Genomic DNA, 26,346 nt, shown 5'->3' on the forward strand with positions numbered 1-26,346 from the left:
TTACCACATGGTGAGCAGATTTTTTTTTACCTATCCATTTACATTGTGTTTTCAGATATTGTAACTGATATACATCATAATAGCCTAGAAGATAATGAATTTTTGTTATATCTGTGTGTTTATTTGGCTGTACCATGTTATGCTTCCTTTAGCAAAGAATAACAGAGCAAAATTGATAATTTTGAACAGTGAATGTCATGAATAATGAAGCTTTGAACATTGTTTAGAGTAACTGACTTCTGTAGCAGATACCCCAGTTTGCATCAGTGACTTGTATTTCTTCTTATTTAGCTTTGTTAGTGTTTTTCTCCACTGCTGAACAGTGCCTCCATCCCCTCTTTGTCTTGTTATTCTTGTAAAATTACTGGTTCATTTACTGATAGTCTATTTACTTTTATCTATTTTTCTTCCATCAGTACATCTTAATTATTATTTTTACTCATTTACTTATCTATTTTCCTTATACACTATTTACATTTTCAAAGGGGGATGTACTGTTCCCGGGTAAGGCTAGCAGTACCATTTCTCTTTTAAGGCGCTAGATGCCTCTCTCTGGCTGTCTCCATTCCCTGCTACCCTCTCTCGACGTTATTTTATATTAATACTACCGCTTAGCGTCACCTTTTTGTCGCTAGATGGCTCGCGCTGGCTGCCTCCAGCTGTCGCATTGTTGTGTCACATACTGTCAACCAGATTTCATTCAGTTTTGCACCACAACATTTCATAAGGATTGGCAGTGAGAAATGTGTGTGCTTTCTCTTAGTGCCTGAGTATTAGTAGACCTGTTTTCCTTCATGCTGCCTTATAATAACATGGCATGGTCATGTGTTTTGATAAACCAAATTCTCTCTGTGATGATGTATTTTTAAATTAGAAACCTGTAATGGCGCTTTTTAAGTAAATTGAATCTAAACAAAATTGTAGTTAGTTGGTGGCGTATGAGGGTAACATTCTGTATCACATAACATTTATTTTTGTTATTGTAAGTGATTAGCGTGAACAACAGATGTGAAGAGAACATGAAAGAAACACCCCCCCCCCCTCCCCCCCCTCCCCCCCCCCCCCAAATGTGTGGTGGTGTTTTCTTCCAACAGGAAACATTTTGAGCAATGATGACAAAATATGAGAAATTTTGATAAGAGGTATACTTCATTTTGATATCTTTCTTCAGTTGAATACAGTTTTTGTCTACAAAAGCCCACTTAGTCATTTTGACTGGGTCATATGCTACCTAGGACAGACAAAATAAGATTAGAAAAGTAAAATTATGTGAGTCATATCGATGCTCATTTTTGAAAGAAAAAAAAAAGAGCTTTGGGACCCCTTTAATTCTGACAGGAAATACTACGGAATACAATAACATAAAAATTGTGATCCAGCCTGAGAGTTTCGTAGAGTCCATTCAAAAATTGTCTCTGAAATTGTTTTACATAGTCATTAATTCTGGAATGCTAGTTTCCTTGTCGATAGGGTCTAAGAATCTGTAGCTATGAAAATGTGTTTGAAGTTCCCCCAACATTGCTAAGCATGTAATTTTGAATCTCACCTGTTGCCAAACATTGTTGTCTTGTATTTCTTCATGGATGGTATTCCAAACCATTTTCAAACACACCACTTTTATTTAAATATGTTGGCCTGTCGACCAGTGTGTAAATTACAAATGATTTTTTACCTCACTTTCATTTACAGAAGATAGGGACATTTAGTTCGCTGTAGAAGTTTGCTAGTGGACCCAACTTCAAATTATATGCCTGTAACTGAAAAATTCCATTACTGGAACTCCTGTATTCGAGTGTCAGGCTAACTGTTTTACGCAAAGTGTTCTTTTTGAATAGACAGCTGTCACTGAAAATGAAAAAATAAATAAATAAAAGTTCCCTTTGTTCATAAAATATATTGACCCTCGCTAACTACTGTACCACTGTGTGGATCTTGGGAGCACAAAACTGTTGCCTGAGCTTGTACCCTTGCAGTCTTTGATGTGGTGTTTGGATTACCTTTGTGGACAGACTTGGATCATTTTATCTTGCATGTATCGTGACAAAATTTATATTCTATGGTGTCAACCAAAAGAATGTTTATTGCAGTAAATGTAAAATATGATGAGCAAAATTGCACATTTGAATCAGTAGAAGCATCTGTTTATATAAGTAAGTAGGTGCTCAGTGAAAAATTGATTCTTATTCAGTTGTGTTTCTGAATTTTTGTTTCACTGTTGTTTGTTTGTTTCAGAGTATAGAATAAATGTATTGGCTCCAGTTCACACACTATAGGAAAGTTGAGAATTACAATGAGCATGTCTCATTAAATACCAACTAAATATAGCGATTTCTTTCAGGTCCTTTGCCAGGAACAGTTGCTGATTTTTGGCAGATGGTTGTGGAAGCTCAGAGCACTCTAATTGTGATGGTAACTCCAGTTGTGGAACGGGGTCGCATAAAGTGTCACAAATACTGGCCTGCCCTAACACAAACTTTGGAATTATCTCATCTACACATCACATGTACACGAGAGGAGACTGAACCTACAGGCAGCTTCATATTCAGAGAATTTCGACTCACCAATCTAGAGGTAAAGTGAATTTGTCCATTCACTTGTTAGCCAGTTGCTTCAGTGGCAGCACAATAGTAGGGTATCTTAATGTGAAAGTGAGTGCATGTCAGATGCATTGAATGTGTTACCCTATAATCTGTACTTAAATTTGGTAGAAAAATTTTTCAGTCTGTGTTCATGAACAGAATTAAATGAGTTACCATGTTTGAGGAAGGCCAGAATAAAAATACTGTGGGATCATAAAGATCAATAGAAGGAATCTGTAAGGCAGAATCCTGCTTGATTTGTATGAATATTAAATAAAAGATGCAAAAGAATGGATAAGGAAAGGTGCTGTTGGCATAATTACTTCTGATTGTTGGTAGGGACAGTGTTTTGGGTGAAAGAGAATATTTCTTGCCAAGTGGAGAAATGCAAGCAAGCCAAGCACAGAAATTGCTTTTCAGACACTGCAGATGGACCTGTGCCAACAGACACCATAGTTTACTATGCTTGAAAAATAAATGAAAAAAAAATTATATAAAGCAGGGATATGGCTTCAGCATACGAAAAGTACCAAACATGACCTATGTCTGAGATGACACACATCACCCACGTGAGCTTTTGATGAGGCAGGAACCACAAGACCTGCAGTAGAATGCCATTCTATTTAATTTCCTGTACTATCTTTGCCATAGTGATGAGAAAACTTACTTGGTGTTGAAATAGGAACAAACTTTTGTCAAGCTGCTTGAATGCAGAGAACGGAGCAACAAAGAGATGTGACATCGTGTCAACATTTGTGGGTTCACTGGTTGGTGAAAAGTGAATCTCATAATTGTAGATGCTGTGACATGATCTCGTTTTATTTACTATGTTGCAATAGACCCAAAATAGTTAAAGTGTGACTAGCGATCCATTTGAAGGTGTGGCTGGAATTTTGCACAATAATGTATTTTCTTCGAGGAGGACAGAAGTTCTGTGGTATAGGCTAGTTGTCAGTGGGGGCTAAAAATATATACTTGATACATGAAGGAAAAGGCCGAGTTGCTTAAGATATATTGCAACAATCCATGGGTGCTAATAATATTGAATACTAATTGTTAGAAATGGTAAGGCTGAAGGGTGTGTTGATCATTTCCAACACTGTGAGCCTTTATCAAGAGGTATTTGTAAGTATGCATTGGTTAGATCGGTCTTGAAGAGCTTTCACCTACAGGCTCGTGTTGATAGTTGCTTCGAAGTCACCAGGGGGAGAGGGGTAGTTTGTTTGGGTTTCTCGATGATAACCAACAGTGTGCCGCCTTTCTTGGCGTGCTTGGTTTGATAACATATTCTTGTCAGGCTGGTCTAGCTCAGATTTCATACTTCCAAAAAGTTGGAGCAGACTATACAAGGAAAAGTTGTCAGGGTCTTAGATATTAAAGGAATCATTTAGAATTTTTCTCAACCCTGACCCAGTGGAAAAGAGGCCTTAAAATTGTGTGCAGAGGGTACTTGTAGGCTGAAAAGGGATTATTTGCAAAAAAAAAAAAAAAAAAAAAAAAAAAAAAAAAAAAAAAAGAAGAAGAAGAAGTCATCTAAGCCAAAAACTCAGTTGTTGGCTATCGAGTAATGCTGCTGCTGTCTGTTCTGTCACGATGTGTAAAACAGTTCTGTTATGAAGGTAATACCTGAGCTAGCAGTGTGTAGATGCTACTGTGCTAAATTAGAGGAGGAATCTGTGAATAGAACTGAACTCAGACGTTGCGAAACCTGTACTGTTGCTACATTTTTAGGGAGCTGTAAATGCTAACTTCTGGTCGTAATTAATTCAAATGCCTGTGCTATTGACATCTCTTACTCGAAAGTAGATTTGGCAGAAAAGAATGCTTTGTGGCAGGTTTCCTTGTCAGAGCAAATCAGGTAATCATTCCATGAATAAGGCACTCTGCATAGGATTGTTTACAGTGAAAACTACCCTCCTGGCTGAGGCTGCAAATGTCAGTTGCCCACATTAACCCTTTAACCTCTGGTGACTTTCCGTAGTTCTGGAGCAACAGAAAAAGATTTGACAGGAAAATTGTTGTCTAGGATGATCCAAAGCAAAAGAAAAGTATTCAACAGGAATACTTTGACTTCAGACATGAAAACAGGAGAAATTACATCCAATGCAAAAGTCATTGGGCTTGTGAACTTGTCCGAAAATAATAGTGCTGAATGCACACATCCACATTGCCTGCAGCTGGAGGGTTAAATAAGATTTCTTGGCTATTTTTTTATGCTGGTGGTGTAACATGACATGGCACTTTCACTAAAAGTGTTCCTGGCTGGCTATGGATTCCATATATTGGAGTCTATCAATAAGGAAGTTTGTTCCTAAAGCAAACTGCAGTCTAAGCATGGTTAAAACACTATCTGAGGATTTGGGTTGTTAACCTTGAGTGCAGCAAAATGCTGGTGCTGCCAGTGAATCTTCTAGTTTAAAACATCCCATGTCTTGGGGAAGAGTGGGAATGCAGGCTGGGACATGCTGCTCCATGGCACCAGTTCCTGAGGAAGCTGTTGATGTAGTAATTCCATATAATGTCTAGGCAACTGCTCCTGTTGTGCCTAGATTTGATAAAGTTGTTCAGCCTGCTGTTCCAAGTACTTCAGCAAAGCAGAGTCCATATCAACTAATGTTGCAAATGCACAGAATTCCATAACCTGTGGTTGCAACTTTACTGGCTCAGTTGCCAGTTATTGCAGAAATATGTTATACAAGAAGTGACAGTGCAACCAGTAACAAGCAGGTCATTACGAACAGCACAATTGTCACTCTCAAAAATTTAACGAGGGAAGTCGTGGGGAATTACAATGTCATTATCAGGTTTAAGTGCTGATCCAAATAGCTGCCATTGGAGAATCCAAGTCAGCAGTACACTTGCAACAATAGTGTCAGGTTGAGATGTCAATGAGGAAGTGGCAGAGTTGGCTCTATTTTGCCTTGTGTACCGATCAGGTGAGAGGGCTTGTCTACTGGAGATAATGGTGGTGTTGCTGGTGTTAAGGAATTCCCCATTAACAGGGAGAGGTCCCTAGTGGCGTGATAGACTTTTTGAAATCGTCTTTACAGTTGCAAAGGTTAAGGACGCAAGGACTGCTCCCTGCAGCCATTCAACCTGGTGAGCCCTTGTTTATTAGTAATTAAAGGAGGAAAAAAAAAATTGCAATTATGCTTGATGTTCTATAGCTGTGAAAAAGTAAATTTCAGCAGATCGGTTGCATAGCATAATGATTAAGGTGTCAGCCTCCCATGCGAAAGGTTGTCAGTTTGAAACCCGTTGGGTGCTGTCTAAATTTTGTATTTTTAAATCTTTAGATTTCATTTCTACCATTTTATTACCCTATATTTTTGACCATGTAATTGCACTCATTCTCTGCGTACATCACTCATTCTTTGTGTCACTAATTTTGTTTTATTTAAAATCATTTATTTTGTCTGAATCTTCATATGTATTTCTTTGTCCATAGTGCAATTCAAAAAATGTATATACTGTAAGGAAACATACATTTTCGACACCATTGCACAGTCAGTATGAATAATTATTTCATCTTTTGTTTTTTAATCGATACATCAGCAGTTTCAAACATTTAAATAAATATTATGATAGGTAAATAAGAATGAATTAAATTAACATGGGCAAAGATTCCAAGTAGAAAAAATTAAAAGAAGAAAAAAATGAGAGCAAATGAACAAGTTAATACCATGATGTGATAAAGGAATAGAAATCAAAAAATTACATCTAACCCAGTTAATTGAATAAAAATAATGAACTAAGTCATTTTGATAAGGATTTAAAAATAAAAACTGATAGCAGCCAATGCATTTTGTGCCGACCACCTTTTGCATAGGCGGCCAAACCTTAAACATTATGCTGTGAAACTGATGTAGTGCATACTTCATAATCACAGCCATAGAATATCGTGCAAAATTTCGAAATTTATGTCGTTGATTACTTGCAAACAAGGGCTCACCAGGGTGAATGGCTGCAGGGTGTGATAACCGAGACCTAAACCTACACCACCGCATAGAAGTAAAACACATTTGCTCACACATGCACAATGTTTACTCAGTTGGAATTACTAGTTGTAATTTAAGAGTGCATAATTTATGTAATATTAATTTTTGCAATTAAGGGAGGTATGTATCCTTAGAAGGTTCTTTCCTGAAAACGTATTTAGATTACTTAAGAAACAAATTTAGAATGCTTATAAGTGTTTGATAAGGAACTGAACTAGACAAATATGAATTCCGTAATCTTTTTCATGGAATAAAGATGCTGATAATAATGATAGAGGAAAGATTTGGCAGTCATTTGGTGATGAGACAGGCACCCAGACATTGTATTTTTATATTTCGCATACAGTTTTCCATTACTGAATTCATTATGTTGAGTAATATAAAATGTCGTTCCTCACTAGCTTAGAATATAAATGATTTTGAAATAGATCATTGTGTACTGATACTACTTGGCAACAGACTGAAGAGGAGCGGCACATCAGCCACATGCAGTACTTGGCATGGCCAGACCATGGTGTTCCTGAGGATCCCACTCAGTTCCTGGAGTTCACAATGCGTGTGCGCAAAGCTCGGACTGGAATGGTTGAGCCCACCATTGTCCATTGTTCTGCTGGGATAGGTCGTACTGGAGTTCTTATTCTCATGGAAACTGCAATGTGCCTCATTGAAGCTAATGAACCAGTTTACCCTCTTGATATTGTACGAGCTATGAGAGATCAACGTGGGATGATGATACAAACAGCGGTAAGAAACTAAAAATATCAGTTTCTGTTAAGTTAATAGATTGTGTAACTGTGTAGAACTTCTGTTGCTGAGATTAACAATTTTTTGTTTGCATTATAGCTTTTCTTTAGAAAGTAATAATTTGCTTCACATTCAGATATCTCCTATTGTATTTGGTACTGTGGTATGCAAGACACTTATTAACACCAGAGAATTAAGAGTTACTTGATCTTGCCAATTTAGTACTTTCCTGCACCTCTAAAGTGTTTACGATGAAAATAAAAGTAATACCACAGTTTAAGATATATTGTCTCATGCTCATTTTAGTTCTTCACTGAGGTGGCAGTGCACCAAGCAGCCAGAAATCCAGATTGTTGTCTAGGGCATGGTGTTTTACAAATTGTAGTGTCGAAATTTTTTTCTCCACCTCCTAATGGAATGGATGTGCCGCTGTTAGGTATCAACACCTATTTCTCGAGAAGCCTCATGTGAAGAGTCCTGGATTTATTCAGGGTATTTTCGTCTTTAGTGTAGTGACCTGCGGTCAGCAGGAAAAAACTAACAATCTAGTTTGAACACACTTTATTATAATAAAAAAAAGCCTTCATGGCATGCTCTAAATCCCAAATTCAATAACAATAAGAAACTCCTCAATTCTTGTGGTTACAAAACAAGATAAGAGTACAAAACAATGAAAAGAAAATAATGACCAAAATACTACTCTAGCAATTACAAAGGTATAACATTCTACTGAATGCTACAGCGAATGTATACCATGCTAGAGCTGGTGTAAGTATTGGCTGGAGCTGTCCTAGTTGTAGGTACACACTGCCGGTCTGAATCTCCTGGCATGCTTATAATGCTGATTCGGCGGAGTCCCACATGCAGTCACTTGAGTTCCAATTGGTGGATCACTGTCACATGGCTTTTCGCGAAGCAGTTCCATGTTTATGCGGAAAGCCTGTTATTGTTTACATCCACTGGCGATGTTTCAATCTGAGCTCTTGAAAGGAGGTCAGCAGCCTACCTTGCTTTTCTGTTGTGCAGGCCCTCTAACTGATAAAGGGCCAGCAACTTGCTTGTCTGTTGTGTGGGCCCACTAACTGATAAGGGGTCACTACGACATTCAGTAACAGAATGCGTGCTGCAGATCAGAATGTATTTTTAATAGTTAAACAAAGGGATGGAAGCTTTGAGAAAGTTCCCCCTTTTTTTTTTACATTCCAGATAGCGTAGAGGACGTAGAAGATATATTGAAGTCTGTCAGCTGGTTGCACAATGAGACATTATTGGTCAAAAACTGCACGCAGTGACAAAACTGGAGAAAACGAAAAGTCTTGGGAATATGCCATTGAAAGTGAGCTCCGCACCACCTTGAACTAAACCAAAGGTGTTGTCATGCAGGGATCTGGTGGACATTACCAAAGAAGAACTGAACATTGAATGGGCTTTGTTGATGTATGGAATATCATGAAAAGGGTGGTATGGTTGTCTGATCAAATTACTCATTCATTCTCACTTCCATTAGCACGAAGATACCAGAGTATGTGAGGGCAGGGTTTTCTTTAAATGTGTGCCCCTATAGCCCCAATCCAATAAGCTGTTTTAAATGTGAGTGCATGCAAGAGCTTTGGGCACACTTCTTGCAGATGTAAGGGAGAAGCCACTTGTGACAAATGTGGTAAGGCCATTCACCAAGGAGTCGTTTGTTCACCTCCTTTGAAGAGTGTGAATTGCTCTGGGGTCACCTTGTCTGGAGTAGGAACTGCAGCGTATATCTTAAAGAACGGAAGACACAAAGAACTCAAAACTATGTAGCACAGTCCATTTTCTGTACGAAAAAAAAAAAGAAAAAAGAAAAAAAATCTCCCGAACAGGCCATGGAGGTCCAATGGTACCGACTGGCTGCCGTGTCATCCTCAGCCCAGAGGCATCACTGGATGTGGATGTGGAGGGGTATGTGGTCAGCACACCACTCTCCCCGCCATATGTCAGTTTCTGAGACTGGAGCCGCTACTTCTCAATGAACTAGCTCCTCAGTTTGCCTCACAAGGGCTGAGTGCACCATACTTGCCAACAGCGCTCGGCAGACCGGATCGTCACCCATCCAAGTGGTAGCCCAGTGTGACAGCTTAACTTCAGTGATCTGGCGGGAACCAGTGTTACTACTGTGGCAAGGCCGTTGGCAGCACAGTCCATTTTGTGAGGACAAAAAGGTGTGGAGGTGTAAGACCGTGTTGTCTTCCACATTCACTACCTCTTTCGCTTCAGCACTTACAGAGCCTGTTCAGAAAACTAATGCTGCTACACAAACAGAGGTTGCTGGTGTCAGCACTAGTGTTTGTGTTTGTCAATGCACTTGTGCTGCTGTAGTTATTTCAAAGCCCATAACTTCCCCCAGCACATAAGGAAAGGCCTTGATTGCCATCAAAAGGTTCGTTCTGGTCCACTGCCCATTGCTACCGCTACCACGGCCGTAGTTATGGCTCTGAGGCCTCCCAGGCCAAAAAATCAAAGGTAAAGTGTCAACTGCTGACGGAGAGAGAAGTAAAGAGTGTGATGATGTTGATGTCCTATCTGATGTCTCTCACAATTAGTCTGTTGAACCAGTGGACCTTTATGTTGGCCTGGGGCACTCATCTCGCACCAAGACTGTGCCTTGTGGGCACCCCCATCTGTCAGAAAGACTGGATGAAAGTGCAACCTCCATGATAAATGGCTCCCACAGTATTGAAACATTAACCCCTTTTCTTCTGTGGATTATGTGCACTGCTTGGGTTTTCCTGCAGTGCTACAGATGTCTTTATATGTCCTGAGCTGGTGACCTCTCTCTGCTGTGGATGAGTTACTTCTTGCAAGGCTCCTGTCTTCTTGATGCACACATTTACCTTCAGCTGGCAAAATTCCCCACTCCTTCCAGAGGTTCTTTCTGAAAATTGCTTTTTACAAAGAACAACTATTCAACTGCTCTGGATGATTATCTGGCTTTATTTGCCAGATTATAGACAGAGTTGGATACACAACTCAAGTTCGAAATCTTTAGTAATACAGGTATGACTGAACTGTTCCATTGCTATTGACAGAACCCTCCTTTACATCATTAAACACTGTTAGGTCAGCATTGACCATTGTCATGGAACTTACTCATGAAGGGACTCCATGGTGCAACGCATGGCACTGTAGACTCTGTGACTATCTTTGATGATTTGGTTTCGTGATGAGATGGTCTTTCTCCATCGCACAATATCCTTGGAACACCTCTGACAAAAAGTCCAAACACAATGAACCCAGACTTGGTTTAATACTCTAACCAACCGTAATAACAACCTAAACTTAATTGCCTACCAAATACCGTGATTTTATCATCTATTGCTGGGACAGATGTTTTATGAATTATTAATTCTATTATTATTATTATTATTCTTTCTCTTCTCAGACGTTATGTCTGGTCAAAAATGGAAAGTGACGCGGACCTTGATCAAGCGTGACTTCCTTTTAACTGTACGGTATATGTTACATTGCATTTAGGAACTTTCGGGTAATTGAACATGTATCAATAATTACAGATTTCTGTAGTTGTATATATAAGTTTGGATGTAGCTGTATTGCGTTGATGTATTGGTGGATATTGTGTGGTATGACTCCTGTAGTTGATAGTATAATTGGTATAATGTCTACTTTATCCTGATGCCACATGTCCTTGACTTCCTCAGCCAGTTGGATGTATTTTTCATTTTTTTCTCCTGTTTTCTTTTGTATATTTTTTGTATTGGGTATGGATATTTCGATTAGTTGTGTTAATTTCTTCTTTTTATTGGTGAGTATGATGTCAGGTTTGTTATGTGGTGTTGTTTTATCTGTTATAATGGTTCTGTTCCAGTATAATTTGTATTCATCATTCTCCAATACATTTTGTGGTGCATACTTGTATGTGGGGAACGTGTTGTTTTATTAGTGTATGTTGTATGGCAAGTTGTTGATGTATTATTTTTGCTACATTGTCATGTCTTTTGGGGTATTCTGTATTTGCTAGTATTGTACATCCGCTTGTGATGTGATCTACTGTTTCTATTTGTTGTTTGCAAAGTGTGCAAGGCCAGTGGCTCCTCCTTCAGGCAGAAGGGTTGAAGGGGAAAGAAGAGGGGTGAATGAAGGAGAAGGACTGAGGAGGTCTAGGAAAAGGGGTAGATGTCAGGAAAATCACCCAGAAATGTGGGTCAGAGGTGACTTATGCACAGGAATACAGGGAAAGACTAATTGTTGGGGACTGTATTGGAAGAGATTTGAAAACCTGAGAGCCTAAAGGTGGAAGACAGGGCAAGTTACAGGACAGAGATTACTATTTAAATATCATGTGTGAGTTAATAAGAGTGAAAAGCTAAATGCATTGAAAGTAACAATGTATTCAGAGATACCAGGAATTTTAACAGGTCAGCCTCACCATGAGTCAATATGGTAAAAACTTTATACTTACTTATTTATACGACTTTATACTTACCAACTACCACTTCACCTTTTAGCGGCAGACACACAAACAGATCAGGATACAGCCATGGGAACCAGGATGGCTCCTTCCTATGTCAACCTTTTCATGGATCACTTTGAGGGGCCTTTCCTGGGATCCATAAATCATCAGCCCCTGCTTTGATTTAGATACATTGATGATATTTTTACCATATTGACTCATGCTGAGACTGACCTGTTAAAATTCCTGGACCTCTGAATACCTTCTCCCAGTTAAATTTCACATGGTCCTATTCTGAATCCCATGCCACTTTCCTTGATGTTGATCTCGTCCTCTCCGAAGGCCCGTTACACACTTCTGTTCCCATTAAACCTATCAACAAACAACAGTACTTACATTTTGACAGTTGCCATCCTTTCCATGTCAAATGTCCCCTCTCATACAGCCTTGGCATCTGAGGCAAACGTATTTGTTCGGATGCAGATTCCTTACAGCAATACAATACATTCTCACCCCAGCCTTCACTGCACGTAGTAACCCGGCCAGCGTAGTTAAAAAGCAAATTTCCTGGGCCATCACATCCAATCCTGATACTGCTAATCCCTCCAAAAAACAGCTTCGGAGCACACAATCGGTGACCCAGTATTTTCCTTGTCCGGAATGTGTTAATCGGCTGCTTTCGACAGGGCCATGACTTCCTAAGATCATGCCTTGAAATGAAATACATCCTGTCTGAAATTTTGCGCACCACACCTAGAATAGCTTTTCATCACCCTCCCAATCTCCACAATATTCTTGTCCAACCCTATGCTCATTCTGCACTCATCTCCCCACTCTATGGCTCCTAATCCTGTGACTGTCCCTGCTGCAAGACTTGCCCTATGCACCCTCCTACCACCACCTATAACAGCCCTGTAACTGGCAAAACAAATTCTATCAAAAGGAGAGCCACCTGTGAAACGACACATCATGTACCAGCTGTTGTTATGTAAACACTATTTGGCCTTTTACACCCGCATGACTACCACTAAATCATCAATTAGGATGAATGGGCATAGAGAAGGTGTGTACTGGCAACATGCAATATCCTGTTGCAAAGCATGCTCGACAACATGACAGTCATGACCTCGGCGCATATTCACCACACGCGCCATCTGGATTCTTCCCACAGACATCAGTTTCTCAGAACTCAGGAGGTGGGAACTAGCACTACAACATGTCCTTGGTTCTGGCCTTAATTTACGTTAGTTTCTTCGTCTCAATATTTCTTCACAGTAACTATTTTCTTCGCTCCGTTTTAGTTTTCTGCATCCTTCATTGTCTTATCGACTATTTTTCACTGCTCCGCCCACCTCTGTTACATTCAATGCACTTAGCTTTTTACTCTTATTGTGTGGGTTTGAGGTTTTCGGGCGCTAAACAGCATGGTCATCAGCGCCTTTTTACTCTTATTAACTCATACATGATGTTTAAACAGTAATCTATATCCTGCATAGTACCCTGTCTTCCACCTATAAGCTCTCAGGTTTTCAAATCTCTTCCAAGGCAGTCCCCAACAATCAGTCTTTCCTTGTAATTGCGCATGGTAAGTCTCCTCTGACTCCGGTTCTGGGCGACTTTCCTGAAATCTATCCCTTTTCCTAGACCTCTCCAGTTCATTTCTTTCATCCCTCTTCCTTCCCCTTCAACCCTTCTCCCTGAAGGAGGAGCAACTGGCTTTGAAAGCATGCTCAATGACAACCTTCTTTTATGTTTGTGTGTTCTGCCGCCAGTTGGAAAGTAAATTTTTTTATCTACCCAATTCAATTATTCTGTCAAAAATTGTTTTTGTTGTTGAATTATCAGTTTGTAACATCACATCTGCACCCCCTCCCCATAATTGAATAATTGTGGTAATTGGGACTAAGTGTAGTTACTATAGCATAATTACATGTCATCCATACAATCTCAATAAATGTATTCCTCTTGGAATGAAATCTTACAAGCTTCTGATATAATAAAGAAGTAACATTTTAAAATGGTAACTTATGACAAGTGTTTGTGTCCATATTCCCTAGGCTAAGAACTCCCAAAACCGATAGACCCTAAACTGTATGCTGTTATCTGAAATATACATTCTTAAAGTAACGGTCCCTTATTATTATGACATGGGCTGCATGTTGTCATTATTTTGCTTATAATAGTAAACATAATCTTAAAATAATGTTCCTTTATCTGCATCATAAACTTCCTTGTGCCAAAATATTAAATCCTCTAATGGTTTGCTTATCTCATGTCTGATATATTCAAAGTGTAAGTAAATATTGCTGTGTGAGTAGTGCATAAAAGAACTCTCATGTTCCTCATTATGCAGTGAGGTTTATACCTCAACTTGTGCAACAGTTATGTATGATGGTAACTTACATTAGTAACAGCAGATAGTACCTTATTAGTAGTAACAGATGTTAGTAATGTATCGGTAGTTACAGATGATGGTAGGTTTTCAGTAGCAATACAAAGAGGTAAATTTATAGCAGTAACAGAAGATATTAACATATTAACTAACAAATCTCTATAATGATCAGTTCCTCCACTATCACTACTTATCTTACCATTTAGTGAGGAGGTGAAACTATTTATCAGTGTCCGCTTGATCTAGTCTGGTTTCTTTATTTATCATGTGGTTCGTAGTTTTATGCTATACTGTAGCTTCAACTATCAATCTTATTTTTAGTAAGTGTGATGTAATAGTTTGTTTGTGAAGTAACTTCTCCTGCTAACACATTATCATGTTGAAGGTGTTTGTTTTCTGTCAACTGAATGGCATGTATATGTTCTAGCTTGATTTCTGGTTTATACTATACTATTTCTAGTTTGGTGTCAATTTCTGCAATATGCTTGAATACAATGTCCAACCGATGATCTAACCTATGTTTATTGTCACTGTAGTTGTGTATTATAGTGCCAATTTGGCAAATTCGAAATCACCAATTTGGTTTGACAGCAGTCACACTGAATAATACAATTATAATATTTATTGTTGTGAAAATAATCTTCTGGAAGATTTCTCAGTCGTGTCCAGTGAATTAATCTTGCATAAACCCTTCTCAGTATGTTGTATCAATGGTTTGCCTTTTTGTTTATTTGCCGGGGAATTCTATTGCTGTTGCCATGTGAAACTTTGTGTATTTATTGCCAATTTTTTTTTCTTCTGATCAACCCCTACTCAGTGTTCAGGCAAATAATTCACTGTATAATATGCAGTTGTTGTAACCTTAACTAATAATGTTGCACAGTTACTAACACTGCAACACTGTTACTGGTATCAATGCACGCGCATCATGCTTGTTTGAGAGTTGTATCACTTTCTTCTACTTTTTAACACTTGTTCTGTTTTTACTAAATTTCCACTGCCATTATCAATTCTATCAGTTCAGTTACTAATGCAGTCACCTCTTGAAAGGCTGCCACACACATGTTCCTGTGTAATATTGTTGTCTTACAGTGTCAGGTTCAAGACATCATTTCCATATTGCCGTTCTCTTTTTATCAAAGACCCATGTTCACCACATGGGAGGATTTAGCAATCTTGAAAGCTGAAGGTAAAACTTCAGCTAGCAGAACTTCCAACTTCTTCCAGAAGTTCCTTCTGAAAATTGCTTTTTACAAAGAACAAAAATTCAACTGTTCTGGAAGATTATCTGGTTTTATTTGCAACATTTAAAAAATGCTTGAATTCGCAACTTAAGTTACAACTCATTAGTAATATTAGTTGATAGAATCCTTCTTCATTTCATTCAACACTCTTAGGTCAGCGTTGACCATCTTGTGGAACTTCATCATGGAGGGATTCCATGGTGCAACGCATTGTGCTGGTGACCCTGTGGCTACTTGCGATCATACAGGCTCATTGTAAGACGGTATTTCTCCACCGCTCAACACCCCAGGAGGACCTCTAACAAAAAATCCAGACTCAACAAACCTAGAATTGTATACTTGAACTAACCCTAATGTCCTAACTTAAACATAATTGCCTACCAATTAACCATGATTTCTCAATAATATCACCTGTTATTGACACAGGTGTTTTACGAACTCCTGAATTATAGTCATGTTTTTGTACCTTCAAATTCCATACCTTGAAGAATGAAACAGTTTTGATTATTTATCATGCAACATATGTGCCTCATTTGCAATGATTTGCGATTGACAAGAATGTGAATGGGTGTGCTGCGTGCGGCTGCCTGTCAGATAAAAAATACGATAACTCGAGAATGAAATGAGATTTTTCTGCTCTCAGTTATAAATAAAATTTTGATAGCTTATCCACACGTCGTGCACTGCACTGTATGAGCTAAAATCCATACACAAAGTTTACATAGTGCATTTTCACCTCTACAAACTCTTTTGCTGTGCTATACTTAATTTGATGCAGTGCAGTATGTATGATGGATAACAAAGAGAAATTCACATTTTTACTGAGTGAAGATATGGGACTGTAAGATGTACAGACATCTAATTTCTTCACCTAATATTTTTTTCAAAGTCAGATAGCTATTGCATTTCAGTCAGAACACCGTCTCTAAGCCCTGGCGACCAGCATTTGGTGAGAAGTACAGCTGTAACAAAAGTAACCTCCAGCATGGAATTCAGAGAGCACTTCTACAGCAGCAAAACATTGATGGGTTCAGGACACATGTGGCGGAATTGGAACTCTTACAACAGGACTGTCCCCTGTGCTTGTGTTTGCAGGAAAGTCGTTGTAAAGCATCTGATGCTCCTTTACTATGGGGCTGTACCCTCCATCACAAACATGACCTGACTGGGGAAAGAGTCAAGGGAGGGGTCACCATATTTATCAGTAATGCACACTACTCCCTTGCTCACTTTCCCTAGCTACTGACCTGCAAAAAGTTGCTGTTGAAATTCATATGTGTTAGAGGATCACTGTTTTGCTCAATATATGAGGGTGGTTTGAAAAGTTCTCGGAATCGCCACGAGAGGTCAGCACTATTGCAACGAGTTGTTCAAGTGATATTCAGTGGGCTGTTGCCTGTAAACTTGTGCCACGTCAGTGTTCTTGGAAGAGAGCTGTGGCGGTGACGTGCTCTGTTGTTCCTGCGTAGTGATTTGCGAAAATGGAAAAAATCGAGATGGGAGCAATGATTAAGTATTTTGTAAAGAAAGATATGAAAGCAAAGGACAGCATTCATCCCGATTTCCTGAATACACTGGGGGGACTCTGCTCCTTCATATTCATCCGTTGCCAAGTAGACTGTCTGATGCTCATGGTCATGACCATATCTGGTGCAGCATGCTGCAGCACTTGCAAACTGTGTCAAATAAACTCCTCTTACAATGTTTTAATTCAATATGGCTGACAGGCCAATTTCCCAACTTGTGGTGAGAGGCAGTTTTTTGATACCTCTCCTCAAACTGGGAAGGACCAGACAAGTCCGAGTGGTTAGCATCGCCTTAATGAGCTATGTGGGAAAGACCCTAGAGTGCATTTTCAACTGTTGTCTAGTTTGGCTATTAGAGACCAGCAAGCTTCTTACCCACTGTCAGTGTGAATTCAGGAGATGTCAAGTACCTGACCCTGCTAGAGGCAGCAGAAATCAAGCAGGCTTTCCTCCGTAATCAGCATTGTGTAGATGTACTTTTTGACATAAGGCGTATGACACTACTTGGAGGCCCAGTATTCTGTCAGCTACATCAATGGGGCATTCATGGACATTACCCCGTCTATATTCAGTCCTTCCTGTCAATATGCCTTTTTAGGTACAGAGTTGGTGATATGTTGTGATATAGTTTTATGTGGGAGAGTGGTGTTCCACAGAGCTGTGTTTAAAGTGTCACACTCTTTGCCATAGCTGTTAACGGCATAACATCCACAGTAAGGAGTCGTGTCCGGTGCTCATTATTTGTGGATGATTTTGTGGTCTTCTGCTCTTCCTCAAGTACTGCAGCATTTAGCAGTGAGTTATCAGAAGCAACTTGCAGTGAAGAGGGTTGCAGAAATGGGCTTCAAAGACTACCGTATTTACTCGAATCTAAGCCGCACTCGAATCTAAGCCACACCTGAAAAATGAGACACGAAATCAAGGAAAAAAAATTTTTCCCGAATCTAAGCCGCACCTGAAATTTGAGACTCGAAATTCAAGGGGAGAGAAAAGTTTTAGGCCGCGCTTCCAAATCGAAACAATGTTGGTCCATTGTAATATGAGACACAATTTAGGTCGAATGAATGACGATACAGCTACAGTTGTTTGGTTCGAGTCGTAAGCTTAGCAGTTTAGCTATACCAGGTAGCCGTTGCTAAGCATCAGGCACTCCGTCTGTATTTATACGGGTACCCTTCCTTTTTCACGTGCTTCGTCTGGTTTGAATTGATTGCTTATTTTTCTGTGATATGATAAGTGCCGTTCTCTTTGTTACAGGTGTTTACGTCACTCTAAGCTAAAAATGTATTACTATACTGTGTCATGCATTGTTGGTTGCATTCTGTGTTTATGGCCTGTCGCCGCTCGTGGCATGGCTTGCTTTTGTGCACGCTACTGCCGCTTACAATTTAAAAAAAAGAGAGAGAGGAATCGTCTCACTAGCGAAACAATGGCAAGAGACTGCTATTTGTAGTTACTTACACTGCTGCTTTCTTTGATAATGATCAACAAGAACCAAATAATAGAATGCGTATGATAGAAGATGTTTTGAACGAGAGTTTAGCGAAAATTTTTCTCCATTTGAAAATCTTTACAGACGCCTCTTTAGTACATTACATTCTGCACAGAAACTAGAGTCATCTTAGATTTAAAAATCTAGTCAATTGCTGTGCTTCATTTCTGACTGTATCACTATTAGGCACAAGAATAATACGAATATAAACATGACATGATATCTACAGGGTGTTTCAAAAATGACCGGTATATTTGAAACGGCAATAAAAACTAAAGGAGCAGCGATAGAAATACACCGTTTGTTGCAATATGCTTGGGACAACAGTACATTTTCAGGCCGATAAACTTTCGAAATTACAGTAGTTACAATTTTCAACAACAGATGGCGCTGCAAGTGATGTGAAAGATATAGAAGACAACGCAGTCTGTGGGTGCGCCATTCTGTACGTCGTCTTTCTGCTGTAAGCGTGTGCTGTTCACAATGTGCAAGTGTGCTGTAGACAACATGGTTTATTCCTTAGAACAGAGGATTTTTCTGGTGTTGGAATTCCACCGCCTAGAACACAGTGTTGTTGCAACAAGACGAAGTTTTCAACGGAGGTTTAATGTAACCGAAGGACCGAAAAGCGATACAATAAAGGATCTGTTTGAAAAATTTCAACGGACTGGGAACGTGACGGATGAACGTGCTGGAAAGGTAGGGCGACCGCGTACGGCAACCACAGAGGGCAACGCGCAGTTAGTGCAGCAGGTTATCCAACAGCGGCCTCGGGTTTCCGTTCGCCGTGTTGCAGCTGCGGTCCAAATGACGCCAACGTCCACGTATCGTCTCATGCGCCAGAGTTTACACCTCTAGCCATACAAAATTCAAATGCGGCAACCCCTCAGCGCCGCTACCATTGCTGCACGAGAGACATTTGCTAACGATATAGTGCACAGGATTGATGACGGCGATATGCATGTGGGCAGCATTTGGTTTACTGACGAAGCTTATTTTTACCTGGACGGCTTCGTCAATAAACAGAACTGGCGCATATGGGGAACCGAAAAGCCCCATGTTGCAGTCCCATCGTCCCTGCATCCTCAAAAAGTACTGGTCTGGGCCGCCATTTCTTCCAAAGGAATCATTGGCCCATTTTTCAGATCCGAAACGATTACTGCATCACGCTATCTGGACATTCTTCGTGAATTTGTGGCGGTACAAACTGCCTTAGACGACACTGCGAACACCTCGTGGTTTATGCAAGATGGTGCCCGGCCACATCGCATGGCCGACGTCTTTAATTTCCTGAATGAATATTTCGATGATCGTGTGATTGCTTTGGGCTATCCGAAACATACAGGACGCGGCGTGGATTGGCCTCCCTAATCGCCAGACATGAACCCCTGTGACTTCTTTCTGTGGGGACACTTGAAAGACCAGGTCTACCGCCAGAATCCAGAAACAATTGAACAGCTGAAGCAGTACATCTCATCTGCATGTGAAGCCATTCCGCCAGACACGTTGTCAAAGGTTTCGGGTAATTTCATTCAGAGACTACGCCATATTATTGCTACGCATGGTGGATATGTGGAAAATATCGTACTATAGAGTTTCCCAGACCGCAGCACCATCTGTTGTTGAAAATTGTAACTACTGTAATTTCGAAAGTTTGTCTGCCTGAAAATGTACTGTTGTCCCAAGCATATTGCAACAAACGGTGTATTTCTATCGCTGCTCGTTTAATTTTTATTGCCGTTTCAAATATACCGGTCATTTTTGAAACACCCTGTATATTCTTCCGCATTTGCTGTTGTCTCACTCTAGTTTCGTAGTTTATTAGGCAGACAGGTTTTAAATGAGATAGCAGCAAACACGAAAGAATACACAATTCTTAATTTGTATTTACCCAAATGCAGTGGTCGAAACTCGTGGCGGAGAAAAAAAACTCGTCTTCCACCTCCCTTTTTTTTTTTATCGCAGAGGTTTTGGAGCCAGTATTTATCTTTGTGCTTGCAAAGCACCCCTGTGTAGCACTATATATATATTCGAGGGCAGAAGTTAGTTGTGGCGGCACCTACAAACATTTTTTAGAACTTCCGCTTACTTTGCACTCGATTCTAAGCCGCAGGTGGTTTTTTGGATTACAAAAACCAGAAAAAAAGTGCGGCTTAGATTCAAGTAAATACGGTAGTTCTACATTTTCTACAGATAAGTGTGTGTGTGTGTGTGTGTGTGTGTGTGTGTGTGTGTTTTCATTGTTCTCATCATCTTTTTGATATACCTGGGACACTGCTGCTTTCTTTGATAATGATCAACAAAAACTGTCTGAGGTTTTTGGGCCTCATTTTTGACCCCCAAACTGTTGTGGTTACCACGCCTCAAGGGCATAAAGACCAGGGCCCAGAAGGTGCTGAATATTTTGAAGTGCCTTAGCCACAGGTCTTGGGCAGTTGACATGGCATGTCTGCCCCTGATTTATAGTGGCTTCATGGGATCGTGACTGGATTATGGGTGCAGTGTACAGGTTAGCGAGACCGTCTTACCTGAAGATCATTGGCCCTATACACCATTGGGGGATTACACTGGTCATGGGCGATTACAGGACCAGCCTTAAACCCAGTTTGTGCTGAGGCTGATGAATCACCACTTGCCGTTGGGTGGCAGCTCCTAATGGTGCGTCAGACCTGGAAGTTTCTCACTACTCCCAATTCACCATCATGCCATACCATTGCTTGTCCAGCTGTGTAATGCCCTTTACCATACATTGATAGGCAACGAGGCCATTTGGGATGTGTGCAAATTGTGTGCTGAAGTCCCTTGGTGTGAATCAAGTGGCACACCAAATTTAGGGTTTCAGCCACCTGCCATACTGGTGGCTGCTGAAACCCAGAGTAATTTTTGATTTAATGCAATACAGGAGAGGTTGAACTCATGCATGTGTTTTTAGTGCATTTATTTATGACATCTGAAGTGAACACCCCAACTTTTGGCTGTGTTTACATATAGGTCTAAACAGGGGACACCGTTGATTGCTCTGTTTTATCTGATTGTGTCCTCAGGATTTGAAGACTTGACTGTCTTCAACACAGAATTATGCATGACCTTGCAGGCACTGAAGCAGATGAGACATGTTTAGAGTGCTAAATTCCTGGTCTGTTCAGATTCCCTGAGTTCCCTTCATTCTTTACAACACTTGTCCCCGCCAGATAAAGTAGTCCAGAATTTCCAGGACGGCCTACTCCAGCTACAAAGGCTGGGTAAGAAGGTCTCTTTCTGCTGGATGAAATTGTACATGGGTATTGCAGGAAATGAAATGGCAGATGTAGCTGCCAAGAAGGCATGTCGTGGCCCTCAATTAGTTCAGTGTGCCCCAGCTGTACTTGCTAACACTTAACTGTTGAGATACAGAGTCACACATAGGTGGGAAGAAGAATGACTGGAGTGACAGACGTTAAGCTGCATCTGGTAAAGCTCACAACGTGCTCACGGTGTACTTCCTTTTCACCGCACAGAGAGGATGAGGTTCTTCATATAGGGCATAGCCCTTTGACGCATGGCATCTTGCTCCAGCGAGAGGACCATTTGATATGTGGGTGCTCTTTGCGTACAGATCACTGTGCACCACATTTAACTAGACTATCCAGACCAGAGGTCAATAGCAGAATTTTTTGTCACTTTTGACTGAAAAGAAATGTGTTCCACAAATGCAATAAAATGTTAGCATTTATTGCTTGGTAGAATTTTTCAGTTAAACACATCCTGTTACAATTGCGTTTGCTAAGTCTTGGTCATTTCACAAGCCGGTACTCTTGTGTACAAAGTGTGGACTGGCTACATGTGAGCAGTTTCCTCATACTTGTCTATCTCTTCCTGCTGTTGCTCGGCTGCCCCCAAGTGAGCTCTTGAGCTGGAACTGCCTACCTCGTGCAGCATTCTTCGACAGCACTTGTTTCTTTTTTCTGTTTTTATGATCATAATTTGCAGAACCAGAAAGTTGATTCTGAAGACCAATCACTAATTTAAGTCAATATAAGTTGAAAAAATAATAGTTATCACGGCAGTGTGAAATAAGATATCAAAATAGCAGTAACTGTCTGCAGCTATGTGAACTGCCTTAAGTTAAGACATTAATTAAGAGTAATGTTAATTTTTTCCCTTCTTCTTATCAGTCACAATAATATGTAAGTCCTAAACCAAACGGCCCAGTTGAAAACTGAGAACACAACATAAAACTCGGTGAATTTCTCAGGTTCTAATATAATACATATGGTAGTAATAAGTCTGGGTGTAGTTCTTATTTATTAAAAAGTCATCAGGCAGTGTGTGAAAATTCACTGTAGCTCCATTCATTGACATATGGTCACGACACATTACAGATACGTAGAAAAACTCATAAAGTTTTGTTCGGCTGAAGCCGCACTTCAGGTTTCTGCCGCCAGAGCGCTCGAGAGCGCAGTGAGACAAAATGGCGACAGGAGCCGAGAAAGCGTATGTTGTGCTTGAAATGCACTCACATCAGTCAGTCATAACAGTGCAACGACACTTCAGGACGAAGTTCAACAAAGATCCACCAACAGCTAACTCCATTCGGCGATGGGATGCGCAGTTTAAAGCTTCTGGATGCCTCTGTAAGGGGAAATCAATGGGTCAGCCTGCAGTGAGCGAAGAAACGGTTGAACCCGTGCGGGCAAGTTTCACGTGTAGCCTGCGGAAGTCGACGAATAAAGCAAGCAGGGAGCTAAACGTACCACAGCCGATGGTTTGGAAAATCTTACGGAAAAGGCTAAAGCAGAAGCCTTACGAAAATAAAACTTAAGTCACAAAGGAAATGTGCCATATACAACAACAAAACACAGTACTCTTACAAGCGTCTGCCAACAGGAAAGGGTCTCAAAGGCTTTAAGAAGACTATGCAACGCTTCCTAACAACAAATTTCCTCCGATGAGTGTGATGTGGGTGGCAGCTGTTTACATTAGATTCGTTTGAGCAGCTGCGGGTGGGCCATAGCAGAACACAGCATCAATTAACAACACACCTTCAACTTCGAAAACACGAAGGTACTGTACCGAGCATCTGGCTTTTGGGAAAGCGTTATCAAAGAATCCATAGAAATAAGGATTCACGACAATCTGGTCAATAGAGATGAGGGATACCAACTCAGCGCAGCATGGAACCCTGCGATAGCGGCAATCCGTTGGGAGTGCGCCCGTCAACGTCCTCCGCCGCGGACGCAGACAGAATGCTTACACTGAGAACCGAATGCGGCCGCCGGGGGCGCTCGCCATCCCCAACACCGCGCGCACGCCGCTGGTCAACCACAGCCACCCGAGGCCCAGTGGAGGGGGGTTGACCGCGCATATAAATAGCCCGCTATCCGCGAATCTTGACACTTCGCCAGAAGATGGGTAGTATGACACTTCCCGAAATGTCGCAAGATATCAACACTACTATCCGGCTGGAGACCCGAGAAACCTTCATCAATAGTTTACGCCGGGAAAGCCTACAGTCACATATACGTCCTGCTTGTAGTTCATGTCTGACCTACTAAGGAGAAGACGACAGTTCTCCACCTGGCAGCAGAGGGCAGAATCGTTTTGAGCCTCTGGTTTATATCTTCCGCTCTGCTCCAAACCAGAGGATCGTGATTGGTTTTGGTAATGCTACTGCAGAATGATAGCTCTGCTTCCACCCCACGGGTGAGGCAAACTATCTTCACCAAGTCGGCCAGCTGCCTGCAGGAACCAAGGATGACTTCTGAACCCAGGCAGCAGCCATCATTTGCAACCAGGTGTACCATACACCCTCAGTCACTGCCGACAGAGCCTCCTGGACCATACAGTGACAAGCATTCCTATCCTTTGCACTAGTCCAGACCTTTTAGGAAGATTGGCCACAGTCCCAACAGGCAAGGTGTCCTGTGCTGGGTCAGATGTATGTTCAGCAGTAGAATTTTTAAGATGTAAGTGACAGTAGTGTGCCCGATACCCACTTTCACGTTCCGCCCAGAGATTTGCAACCTCTCAATGTTTGGCAGTCAGTAAGTGTCGACCGGCCGGGATATGGGAGTCGGAAGAAGACGCAGCAGCAGCAGCAGCAGCGATACCAAATGACACTACAGGCTCCAAAGGTGGCAAACCATTCATCTTGGATGTCTCAGTGCAGCCTTTGCAGCAACCTGAATCCTGTTGACCATGGCCACACAGTGTTTAGCTGTTTATGAACAGTGGTCAATTACCCCAGCATCCTTGCACATCAGGCACAGTCCCTATCCATCTTCGATCAGTTATTGTCTGAACTGCAAGTGATGCAACAGTAAAGCAAAAAATTAAACTCACTGAACACAAGCAATGAAAAAATATGCAAACTCTTAACAACAAAAGTAAATAGCACAACTATAAACCATTACATAATCGGCTACTGCTCATCTCTATTCAGAAATATGTAGGAATACCACAAAAATAAACAACATATATGATATGTATACAGTCGATAAGCTATTTATGCAGATTCTGCCCTGCTCTGAGGCTTCATCTCTACCACAGTACCACAATGTGTTCTTGAAGGGATTCCTTATGTCTTCTGGTCACATGATGTTACAGGGTGAGAGTTTCTTGATCAATCAAAGCAGTCTTTGTGACTGTAGTACATCATCCACAGTTCCCACACTCTGGCGGGATCAGTTTAGAACATACCCCCCCCCCCCCCCCCCTTCCCAATTGTTTCTGCACTCTGTCCCACATCCAAATGATCCATCTATCTATTGGTCTTCGTTTAGATATCTTGCCTCCTATTGTCATTTCATGAGCCTGTTTCAGTATATTGCTGACTCACACTCCTGTAACATGCCCTTTGCATTTTAATCATGTATATTCTATGGTATCTTGTATGGGGTCCTCTTTTACTATTTCTCTCGCTGTCCAACTCCTTATTCTATCCATTCTAGTATGTCCAATTCTGCATATTTGAAATTTCATCTTGCAAGCCTCAAAAAAATCAATGTTGTTGTTGCATATGTGAATATTGGAGAACAACGTGCTTAGTATAGAATTTACTTAATTTTTGGCAGTGTATCCTTACTCCATACTGGGCTTCATATACTCCACAGGAACTCGTGTACTTGCTTTCCAATTCGTTTAATCTCCAATCATTGCTCCCACTGTTATCAATTGTGCTCTCCAGGTACTTCAAACTTCCCACTTTCTTTAGTACTTGGCCTCTAATATTTGTATCCATTACTACTATCATCTCATTTGTTATTGACACCCTCAATTCACACTTCTTTGCATTAAATTTAATCCATAATGTCCCACCACCAATACATTTGGCCTTTCTTATACCTCTACCTCTCCATTTCCGCACACTATTCCATCATCTACAAACACCATTGCTGTCATATTTTTATTCTGTGCCACTCACGCCATTATGCCATCCTTAATGGTGGTGAAAAGTACAGGGGGGGGTGTGCACTCCGTTGCTTCAGCCCAATTTTCTTTTCAAACCAGTCTGTCTTCCCTTCTCTTACTTTTACACGCCTCACACTTCCTTATACATCTCCTTCATTCTTCTCCTAGTCAGTCTTCAGATTTGCCTTTCCTGAATGTTTTTCAAATCGTGCCTCTCCTCACACTATCACACTCCTTTTCAATATCCAGGAACAACAATACTAAGTCCTTATCATATTTTTAATGTATCTCTTGTAGCTGCCTTATGGTAAAAAGTAGATCCACTGACAGCCTTTGTTGTCTACCTCTCTGTCTTCCTATCATCTTCCATACTCTCTTTTCCAAGACCTTCCCAAATTCCTTGATAGCATGACACGTCAGTGTAATATCCCTTTAATTCTGACAGTTTCCTGCAACTCTTCTTAAAAATTGACAGTATGATTCCATTTTTCCAGTCATTGTGGTCCTCCCTTATTTCCCTACTGTTCTCCAGTCCAGA

At 40.7% G+C, this 26,346-nt stretch overlaps 1 protein-coding gene across 3 annotated transcripts in view; it reads left to right on the plus strand.

Annotated features, from left to right (window-relative positions):
* The window catches only part of LOC124607116 (tyrosine-protein phosphatase non-receptor type 4), a 181,454-nt gene that overhangs the window by 147,151 nt on the left and 7,957 nt on the right, over positions 1-26,346 (plus strand). For all 3 annotated transcript variants that reach the window (XM_047139317.1, XM_047139316.1, XM_047139318.1), the window contains 2 exons: positions 2,339-2,571; positions 7,037-7,321. In XM_047139317.1, the coding sequence (XP_046995273.1) occupies positions 2,339-2,571; positions 7,037-7,321 (518 nt within the window). The remainder of the gene's footprint in view (positions 1-2,338; positions 2,572-7,036; positions 7,322-26,346) is intronic.

This window comes from Schistocerca americana, chromosome 3 (assembly GCF_021461395.2).
Source record: "Schistocerca americana isolate TAMUIC-IGC-003095 chromosome 3, iqSchAmer2.1, whole genome shotgun sequence".
Lineage (NCBI taxonomy): Eukaryota > Metazoa > Arthropoda > Insecta > Orthoptera > Acrididae > Schistocerca > Schistocerca americana.